Source organism: Aptenodytes forsteri, unplaced genomic scaffold (genome assembly GCF_000699145.1).
Source record: "Aptenodytes forsteri isolate BGI_AS27 unplaced genomic scaffold, ASM69914v1 Scaffold57, whole genome shotgun sequence".
Lineage (NCBI taxonomy): Eukaryota > Metazoa > Chordata > Aves > Sphenisciformes > Spheniscidae > Aptenodytes > Aptenodytes forsteri.
Genome location: NW_008796220.1, coordinates 805,965 through 816,804, shown reverse-complemented (window position 1 = coordinate 816,804; position 10,840 = coordinate 805,965). Strand labels below are relative to the sequence as shown.

The following is a 10,840-nucleotide window of genomic DNA, read 5'->3' as shown; positions in this document are numbered from 1 at the left end:
CAGCCATTTTTTGTTTTGTTTTTTTTGGTTTTTTTTTTTTTTTTTCCCAGTGGAAAAGAGAGCTGGGGAGAGAACATTAACTCAGAAAACTTCCTTTTGTGAATTTACAGTTTTTCACATGTAAAAATGTTTGCCTATTTTTAATAACTGAGAGTGGGGAAACTGTTTCCTCAACTTTACTCAAGTTCAAAAAAAGAAGATTTATAAAACAAGTCCTTTTTAAAGCAACCAGAAATCAAAATGGAACAAAAAAATGTTAAGGCAATACAAATTTTTTCCATATGTTTGAAAAGCTTTAGCAAAAAATAGTCCAGCTTAGCTGCTGATAAGTTTTGAGTAAAAATATCTGACGCAGAAGTCTTCCTGGGAGAGTCAAGCAAGCCTTTGCTGATGAAGTCAATAGACACCAGGACAGCCAGCTCTGTGTAGCGTCCAGCTCTGAACGCGTGCGGGACAGACATGCGGGTCACAGGAACACTGGATGCTTGTATGAGACCTCTAAAACATGTTGTGTGTCCTGTGTTGTAGGACAACAGAAGGTAATTTTAGTAACCTTCAGAGGGGCAGTTGAGGTGACATTTCGGCTAGCGATAGCTGGATGCAAGTACAGATACTCCTGCATCAATGGGCCAAGGGGAGGTCTTCCGAAGATCCCACCACAAGGCCCTGCTCCAGGAATGCTTTTGCTAGCATTTGGATGACATCTTCGTGGTGGAGAGGAGAGGATGTGACTAAATGTCCTATCATTCCCCCGTTTTCAAAGAGCATTGGAGAACATACCCTACAGGAGCAACCCATCAAGCCGAACCTGGAACTCCAGGGGGACCAAGGTCCAGTCGAGATGGACACAAGTCTTTGCTAACCACAGGTTTGGAGACCTGCCTTGCACCTGTCTTTGGCCTGTTTTGAGCGCCCAGGGTGGGCTAAAGCAAACAGGACAGTGTCGGATGGGACCCGCTGGATGCACTTACGCCTTTTGTTGCAGCAGATCAGAAGGTAGGATGGAGGTACCCGGGCTAAGCCGGGCGCTGCAAGCATGGGCTTATTACCCATCCCATCTCTGCGGTAAGCAGCCCTGCACCATAGGCACACCATCTACTGCGGTTGGCTGGTTTCCGCTACCAGAGCAAGAGAACTCAAAAGTTGTTTCTGGTGTGAATGCAGCAGTGTCTTCTGCAACAGGGATGTGGATGACACGGACGAACGGCCTTGGGATTGCATGGGTGGGCGCGGGAGAAAAACAAGACAGAATCTAGCAGAAAAGCAGAAGTCTCGGCTCATCATTTGCCTCACGCCCATGAAACTGTGCCATGGAAAAATAGGTTAAGACCCGAGCAAGCCAATAGTGTTTCACCGTGAGGGCAGCTCCAAAAAACCCCCAAGCCCAGCGAAATCACAAAATGACCCCCCCTTTCCATTCAGATTCTAGGGTGGGTCCAACAAAGTGTTTTTATAGTTTACCAAGATTAGATATTTCGCTTCATTTTAAAACTTCAGAATGTCCCTTTAAAAAAACCCACATTTTAAAAGGAAATGGCATTAAAAACCACCCAAAAAATTACTTTGAAAATGCAGATATAGAGAATTATGAAGGGTTTTAAATGCTGAATTTCTCTTTGTGTGTCTTCCCCCTACCATAAAGAATTGCTGAAATAAACTTATTTCGCATACAATACTTCAATTATTCCACATTTGCATTTTTGCAGCAGCAAGGAGCAAAAAAGTTCAGTAGGAAAAAAAAAAAGTAAATCCCCCAGTTCTAGGCACATCCCAGATCTATTAAATTCTCTTTTTCCTCAATAAAATAGCTCTTCAACACATTTCCTGACCTGGCACCCTCAGATTGCTTTGCAAGACACAAAACCGGAGAATTAGTGAAGATCTTGGTGAGATCAGCTACTTAAATAGGAATGAAGATTTGCTACCAAAGTATTTTCTACTGTGACTGTTTTCTACTTTTGCTGGGTTTTGGTCCAGTTCTTTTAATCTTTTTTTTTGTTAAATTATTAGCGGCTTTGTTGCTAGGAAGTGGTTAGAAGACAGGTAGAAACAAGTGTGCTGTGCTATAATCAGCACTGACCATGCAGAAGGTCTTTCTCAGAGGCAGAAAGTGGAGGCTATGGCCACCATCCTCTAGAAGGACACGGTGGCTGATGTCTTGCTGAAGACCCCTCCTTGCAAGCGAGAGGGCAGTGAGACCTCCTGTGATGACACACACAGCACCCGGTCTCCAGCTAACGTCAGGGGGACTTTCATAGCCAAAAGCTGCTGCTCAGTAGGACCAGGCTGTGTGTGGAGGAACTACAGCAGTGCAGAAAGACCCCATGAAGAGCTGGAGAGCCCGGAGCAAGAAGCATCATGGTTTTTGCTGGGGAGTGAAGCAGATGACTGGCTTGCATGTTGCATCCTTACTGGGGAACTGGGAATAATCCTACTGGCAATGTTCAGATCCCACCCAGCCCTGGTCCTTGTTGGATAAAGGTACCAAGTTGTATTTGTGCTTGCATTGAGGCCTCTTTCAAACACCCTGGCCCAGGTAAAAAGGCCTTTGAGGGAGCATGAAGGGCAACCCCCAGGAGCAGCCAGGCCCCCCAGCTAATGCTGGTGAGGTGCTAATGTTGGTGCTGTGCTGCTGCAAGTCCCAGTCTCGAGCAGAGCCAGTGTGGCCAAACTGGTCGTGGCGATGTCTGTCCCCTGCCAGCCCAGGGCAGGCAGAGGACAAATCCAGGAGCTCTGTGCCCCTGCGATTTACCCCCTCTGTCAGGGGTACACATTGCAGAAATGAGATTGAAGCCCGTTGGCTTATTTTGGGATCTTTTGCTGCAATCCTAGCCAGCTTGCCATTTCCATTGCAACTTAAGTCTGCCCTGAATCTACCGTCTGTCTTAGGCCACGCTTTGCAGATGAACCTGGCCCAAGCAAATGAACCAAGCAGAAAATCTGGCTGTTTCAGGCCTTTCTGAAGAGCTGGGACACCCCATGGGAGAAGGCTGTGTGTGAGGCTGAGGGGTGGGAGTGCACAAATTTCCAGGACCCTGAGTTTAAGCAGACGCAAAAAGTTTCTTGACAGGGGCAAAAAAAAAAAAAAAAAAGATAATAAAAGCTTCTTGCTCTCTCCAGAAGTAGAAAACAGCTGCCTGTTGCCAGAGTGGTCATTCGCTAATCAAAACATCTGTCTGGAGGAAAAATGGCTGCTTACATTGAGCATTGCACCCTGCTGGAACCTGGCAGATGCTCGGCTGAGCTGCAAGAGGCTGCGGGCCAGGAAGCAGAGCCAGGGCTCAGGGTCCCAGAGCGGGGGGAAGAGCAGGAGGGCAGACTGCTTATCCCACCTCCCTTAAACATGCTTTCCTCATGAGCTCACCCCAGGCGTTGCATCAGCCAGGTGGGACGTCTGCTGGGGATGGCTCTGCGGGACCTGAGGTCCTGCAGCACAGAGAGGTGGGGTGCACTGGAGGGGGGAAGGAGGAAGAGGGGGCCAGGAGAAGCAGGCAGATCTCTTTGGGTACCTAGATCATCTCTGGCGTTCTTCAGGTGTGAGAGGTTTTATCACAAAACTTCATTGCTCGATGGCAATTTCTGCATTGGCTGGAATTTCAACCCAAATTTCAACTCAAATCTGCTGCTCAACGCGGGTGTGGGCCAGACTTGTGGATGGGCTATGTACAAGTTGGAGCACAGCAGGGAGAAATCCTCTCTGGAGGCCACCCCTAACTGAGGTGTAAGTCCCGTGGAAGTGGGCACAGTCCATACTTGCTTGGCCAAAACCCATGGTGCTCTGTTTTACAGCGCTTTGTGGGCACATCACGGTGGTCTGTAGGGGTGTGGGGAGGTCCTGGCCCTCACAGCCCTGGGGACATGAGGAGATGGATGAGGTGTCCCTCTACACCTCTATGTGTGGCCACCCATGTTTCTGCCCTGGGAAAGGCCCTTCCTGGAGGCCCTGTATCCTGGCGGCCGCCTTTTCCTAGCAAGGGGACAGCATTTATTAGGACCTGCTAGCTATGTCCCAAGAGGAGCAATGAAGCTGGCAGCAGGCTGGTGCTCAGGCGCTCAATGCTGTCAAAGATCTCCTCCTCGGGTCAGGTCTCACTGGGAATGATGCTCTCTCCCACTATGCTCAGATGAGGCAAAGGGCTGTAGGGAAAGATGTACAGCTCCAGTTCCCCACCTGAACACCTCCAACCGCTTGGAAAGCCATGTCAGAAATAGCTACTGGATGCCAGAGCCCTTCCCCTACTCATCACAGCTGTGTCCAGCTCCGGCCAGCCTTCCTCACACATATACCCTCTCTTCCCCATCCAATCCATCTTCCCCATCCAATCATCTTAGATTGGATGTAAGGAAAAATTTCTTTACTGAAAGAGTGGTTAAACATTGGAACAGGCTGCCCAGGGAAGTGGTGGAGTCCCCATCCCTGGAGGTATTTAAAAGACGTGTAGATGAGGCGCTTAGGGACATGGTTTAGTGGACATGGTGGTGTTGGGTGGACGGTTGGACTCGATGATCTTAGAGGTCTTTTCCAACCTCAATGATTCTATGATTCTATGATTCCCCCCCCAGATCCTGGAGGGACGGGAGAGGATGGGAGTACCAGGGTGTGCACGCCTGGCACTTATTTGTCCTCCTCTCCTTTTGCAGTAAACCAAGGGAACAGCATCCCTGCAAACCATCCCTCGGGGCTGGATCTTAGCAGCCGCTGGGTAGTACCCCCATCATCTCTCTACCCCACTGATCTTGGGGAAGGGAAACAGGGCAAGGGGTGGGGGGCATCACGTGAAGAAGGGATGGGAGAGAGGAAGAGGACAGAGAAAAACCTGCTGGGCTTCTCCCCACCCTCGGAGGAATATGGATGGGGGTGGGATGCTCCCTACTTGCCTGCTTCCTACGCAGCTGCTCCTGGAGACACGATCCGAGGACGGACGAACCACTGGACCGACCCATGACAGATGCTCCATGGGGCTGAGGGCCCTTGCAGAATTTCTCTATTAGAGACCTCTGGCTCCCACCGCATCCGCACCATCCATGGGACTGACCGCTTTGAATGTTACACCCCCAGACTGCAGGAGCAGCCTGATTTTGCAAATGCTTTTAATGGACTTTCTTTTTTTAATCAGGTCTTTGTGTCAGAACTAACTCTTTTCTTCCCCCCAAGGATTCCTTGCTCTATTTTGAATATAAAAATGATCATCTGGGAGGGGGTAGGAGTTGCACTTCCCAGACAACCTGGCCAATGAAAATAGCAGTGAGGAAAGCAAGAAACCCAAAGAGAATCCAGACACAAAACGCAGCAAAACCCACAGGCTATTAACAGCTGTCATTAAAAACAGTTACAATGACTGTGAATGGGTTGTGTTTCCATTATGCAAACCATCAAATTTTAGGAAACAGCTGAACAAACTGGCTTTGCAATGATCATTCCTTTCTGTGATTAAAAAAAGACCTTTTCAGATGAAATGCATTTTGTTCCAGCGAGCCCCAACCCTCTATGAACCTACTCAACTGTAGCGCTGAGGAGGCAGCGTGGTCTAACGAATGAAGACCTGGACAGGGACTTGTGGGTGACTCTGAGGAAGTGACTTTCTCATTCTGCCTCAGCATGTTCAACAGGGAGACTGAAACACCTCTGTCTTAGGGGCTAAATGTTGTATAAGAAGCAATATTCGTTTCTACAGACTCCTGAGGCTTCCCGTAGGGTGCATAAAGAGCTGGCCTCTCCGAGGTGTTTTCAATGTATTTGTTTAAGCTGTTGTGGAGATGAGGTCCCCAAAAAAACACCGTGTAAACCTCTGTGGGTAACTGCATGATGTCATTTTTGCGTTATATGGGGAAGCAGGAGGGAAGGGACTCTTGGTCTCAGCCACCTCGAGGCTTGAATGACCTCATGTAGTTTGCACTTGAGCTGCTCTCACTGAGAAGGACAAACACAAGCCGACATCTGCCGAGTGTGATGCACAACCTAAAGGTCACCCACACGCTGGTGATGTTGTTTACAGGAGGAGAGGCTTCGCGGAGCAGATCTAAGCTGAGGTCAAGGCGAAGGACCTTTACCAGCCATTAGACCCAAGGACAAGATGAGACTGGCTGAGGACACGGTGCTGTGTGCAGCTGCTCCAGGATGCACGTACCTGATGCCCCAGCACTGCTCATGGGGCTGTGAAGTACCCTCCCTGGTAAACCCCCACCGGATACATGGCATGGAAATCAGCCTTGGCTCTGCAACTGCTCGGTGCTCCTGACAAAGGAACAAAACCCCCGTGGAGGGCTGCAAGGCTGTCTGGGCCGTAAGCCGGGGTCTGCAAGTGCTCGGGGGTCACACCACGCCCCTTACCCTAGAGGGTCAACACAGGGTGCTCTGAAGACAACCAGGACAGACACCCACCCCATCGCCCCTCAGCCAGATGTGCTGCAGAGTCAGGCCTGCTGTTTGCATACCAAGGAAATACAGAAATGAGGAAGCCCTTGCAGATTTGTCAAACTTAGCCCTTGCCGGCTTGCATTTCGCCTGTTCAATTCTCCTCCAGCTAAGGGGAGGGGAGAGAGATGGAAGCAGTTGGGTTGGGGCTGGGGAAGGAGAGGACAGCTTCAGGGTTAGCTGGAGCTTTAGGGCAGGGTCTCGTCCTTTGGTGGAGAGCACGTCTGAGGTACCTGACCTCTCTTTGCTAAGCCAGCTTCACTTCCTATTCCTATGAAAAGGGAAGTTGCTTTTTTAGAAAGCTGCTTGTCATCCACCGCTGAGGTAGGAAGGAGGAGCTACCACGAGGTGCAGCAAAGGCTTACAAATAAGCTAGTGGCTGCCAAGTCATCTTGGGAAACAGGGTGATAGCGTGGCGACTCCAGACAGAAACCCGCTTCTGATTTGAGACATGCTCCCGATGCTGACAGTGGGGAAACCCAGCAGCTGCAGCCGGGCTGCAGCAAAGACCCTTCCGGCGATGGCCGTGGTTCCAGCAGCTCAGAAGCAAGAAGTAAAAATAAAAAGGATTAGATATGGTGGTGTGGTCTGCCTATTACATCCCAGGGAGGTTTTTTGGTATCTAAGATATCCCAGCTGTGCCCCTGCATGTCACCTGGGGCACATCCCTTCATCTTTGTTCCTCCTTTGTTTCCTTCAGGCTGGGCATCTCATGGCCATGAGATGAGACCTGGAGTCAAGAAGCCCAGGCAGAGAGTGCCCTTCTGCAATTTGCTTACTCAGAAATCATGAAGCGACAGCCCAGGGATGTCCTTTGAAAGCAGCTGGAGGGAGACCACTGAGAAAGCATGTGAAAAAGAGAGAAAGTCTCTCATACGCAGCTCCTGGGTCACTCCAGATGGGCTCCATCTGCCCCCGCTTCCCTGACCTGAAAGCACAGGCTGTAATCTCATCCAGCCGAGTAGGGTCTGTCTGGCAGTGGTTTCCACCCTGTCTTCATATGTCAGTCCCCAGATGTTCTCCAGTATCTTTGGAGGCCTGTACACGAGTGTGCAAACCTGAGGCTGGCTTGTCTTTGCTACCTTTTACAGTTCCCTATAAGACATGCATGGAGACCAGAGGTCCAGCCCATGCGGTAAATGCTCATGGGCTCTTAGGCTTGCCCGTAAGAAAGACCTCTAGGACCCACCACTCCACAGAACGCGGAGAGGGACCAGAAAATGTGGCAGCCTCCCTCCAGATGACCCACAGCCCACCAGGCTGACCCCACAGCCAGACACCTACACCGGTGGCCCACTGCATAGCCTCCTTCTGCAGCAGCACCCACTCCCACTGCATTTTATCCAGTTCACACCGAACCAAAAATGTTCCTGTTAAGGTGTCTGCTGCGGAGGTGACTCCGGCTTTGATCTGAAACCACCAAGAGGGATGAAGGCACCTCTCCTCTTCCAGCTGGCCCCCAGGGCTGCTTCCCTATACCGCTGCTGAGCTGGGCAGCTCATTCCCTCCAGATGTTTTTTGCATGGTCTGGCCATGTTTTTCTCTTCCCTGTTAAGAATGAGTAGCCCAATTTACCATCTGAACCTCCCTGTTACCATTCTTTCAGCAGATTAAAAGCTTATTTAATGCAAAGTACTGTTGCTCCTGGAAGATGCTGATGTACCATAACCAACCCACCAGCCTCCATTTTGAGCGCTTAGAGTTTCTGAGCTCTCTGAGGCAGCATCTTGACTACTAAAGTAGGGAACATGGGGGCTTGTTCTCCCGCCCTTCAAAATTAGGTGACTGCATCCAAACCCCCTGTAGTCCCCATCCCGTGCTAGGTCCTGGACTGTGTTTAGGAAAGTCTAGCCTGATTGCTCAGGTTGCACTGTCTGCCTGTGTAGTCTCTGCTTTCCATGAGCCAGGCTGTCCCTTTTCCCCTGATTTACTATCCTGAACACGTCACCGTGTTTGGGATGACACTCAGACACAGGCGCCTTGTGCAGCCCCAGGTACCAGACCTGCACCCCGAGTGCAGGGTGGTGATGGGCTCCCTCTTGTTTCACTATTGTTGTTTATTGTTGAATCCTGTGGGCATTGCAGGGCTGTCTCGAGGGACTGGGATGAAAATGCAGCAGTGGCTTTGGCTGATGGTAACTGGAGGGTATTCTGCTAGTAGGGACCACAAGGAGATTTTGTCTGGCCCCAGTTAGGAAAAGTCTTTTTGGAGGGAGAAAGTGACTTTTTTTCTTTTTCTTCTTCTCACATATAAATAAGAGAACTAATGAGGAGAAATGCAAACGTTTTAAAACAGGCACCTTTCTGGTGACGTGTGAATTTCCACTCTCCAGAATCAGTACAACCGCTTGCAGAAAATAGCCACTGGAGAAGCACCTAGCACAACCCTCTGCCCCAAGGCAGGATCAGCCCTCACAAAACCTCGCTGGAGGAGCGTGTCGTCCTTGCTTCCAAGAGCCTGCCCGTGCTGGACATGACGGTGCTGATTCTTCTCTCCTATCCACACCAGTCCTCCCTGCCAGGCTTCCTCTACACTGCTCACACCATGCCTATTCTTGGCTACTCGCAGCAGCCAAGACCCTGCCTCAATATTATTTCCCTTTTGACGCTAGCAAATAAAAAAAAAAAACAGCCCACCATTTTTTAATCCCTTATTCAAAATTAGAAGATGAGCTTGACTTTCAGAATTAAAAGAATATTCAAACTTCCCTATGGTGCTCGAAGGAGATAGAAACACGGCAGAACAAGGCCAAACCTTGCAGCCAGGGCTATTGCAGAAATCATTATTTACGGCACAGAAGTGGTGGGGCTGATCCACTCTCAGCTCACCTCGTCTTTGATCTGGTCTTATTCTATTGCATCAGAGCCAGAAGAAATCTTATTTCCTCAAGATTCTTGCTTTGCCAATGTCCATACTCTCACTAGCGTCAGCAGGACAGGCCGATGTGCATGCAGTACACCATTTAAGCAACCAGGATTTCTTCCCACCGGGCTAAGACCTCTCTTGTACACAGTCCCACATTCACGATTCCCTTCTGCGCACAGTTGTTATTCATTGGCAGCCCCCCCAGTGACTTTTACACAGAACATTTTTTCCCACTTTTCCACCAAAATTTCCAGGAAAAAAAGCATCCCATGGGAAATCGCCAACCTTGAAAAGGTTCTGTCACTAAAACACCACGCATATTGGTATCTTTCACTGGAAAAAGAATAATTTCCCATGCAAGTTTGCTATATTAATGTCTCAAGTGGCTACGGTCTTCTTCCTGCGCTTCGGAAATGGTGAAGGCCAAATATGTAAGAGACAGCCAGCAAAAACGCTTGAGATAAAAGTCAAGTTAAAACTTTTATATCAATTTCTCTATTTGCTTAGTATGACCTTAGCTCTCCCTCCTTCCATCACGTATTGCAAGTGACGCCTTGATTTTTCCATAGATCAAATGTAGCCTCTATTCAAAGCCCACTTCTCAAGCATCATCCTCCCATACACATATTTTGAGATGTTCTGCCCCAGATTTTCATGGTTCCAAGCCATTCACCATCAGCAGCTATTCACATAAACGTGGATGCCATCGTGGCTTAGGTGTTGGGCAGGCAACCAGCTGGGCTGAAAGAAGTCCTGCAGCTCCTCTGCCCGCGGCATTTTGTCAAGGTTTTTCATGGAGAAGAGGGGTACTTTCTTACGAGGACACCTCGTGTGACCTGACGGTCATTCACCACCAGCCACCATAAGCCAGGGAAGCACAGGGATCTGAGAAAAGGGGAGACTGTGACCTTCTGTGTACGAGGATACACCATAATGTAGTAAATTGGGACCCCGGGGACCTGGGCACAGGGCCAATCGCCTCTTTTGCCTGTTGGCCATAAGGACCCTTAAGCAGATGGCACAAAGAGTTTTTTCAACCAACCTTCATTCACCAAAAGTGTTGCATATTCAACCATCAGCAAGGCAGACCAGACATCCCGGACAACTGAATAATTTTTCACTCTTCTCCCCTCATTAGGTAGCAAAGGATTCATTTGTAAACCATGTGTTTTCTATTTCTGCTCTGTCTCCTACGTGCCTGACACACAGAACCTGAGAGGTCCTGCACGCTGCTTTTTGATCAGTAACACATTTCACTGTTTCCAGAGGAGCAGAAGTGAAGAGTGAGATTTGGTCAAATTTGGAGAATAATTTCATAAATATGTAGATAAATAAAGAGGGGGAAATGCAGGAGAGAGATTTTGAAAAGCACATTTCACTTCAGAAGTCACATATATTTCACAGGATGGCAGAAATTGTATGAACCAATTGTATGAGGTTCAACAAGGCCAAGTGCCGGGTCCTGCACTTCGGCCACAACCACCCCATGCAGCGCTACAGGCTTGGGGAAGAGTGGCTGGAAAGCTGCCCGGCGGAAAAGGACCTGGGGGTGCTGGTCG

General features: G+C 49.2%; 1 protein-coding gene across 1 annotated transcript in view; it reads right to left on the bottom strand.

Annotated features, from left to right (window-relative positions):
- The window catches only part of BLK (BLK proto-oncogene, Src family tyrosine kinase), a 35,585-nt gene extending 30,627 nt beyond the window's left edge, over positions 1 to 4,958 (bottom strand). The window contains exon 1 of the mRNA XM_009288947.2: positions 4,879 to 4,958. Coding sequence (XP_009287222.2) covers positions 4,879 to 4,958 — 80 coding nt within the window. The remainder of the gene's footprint in view (positions 1 to 4,878) is intronic.
- Positions 4,959 to 10,840: the final 5,882 nt, after the last annotated feature.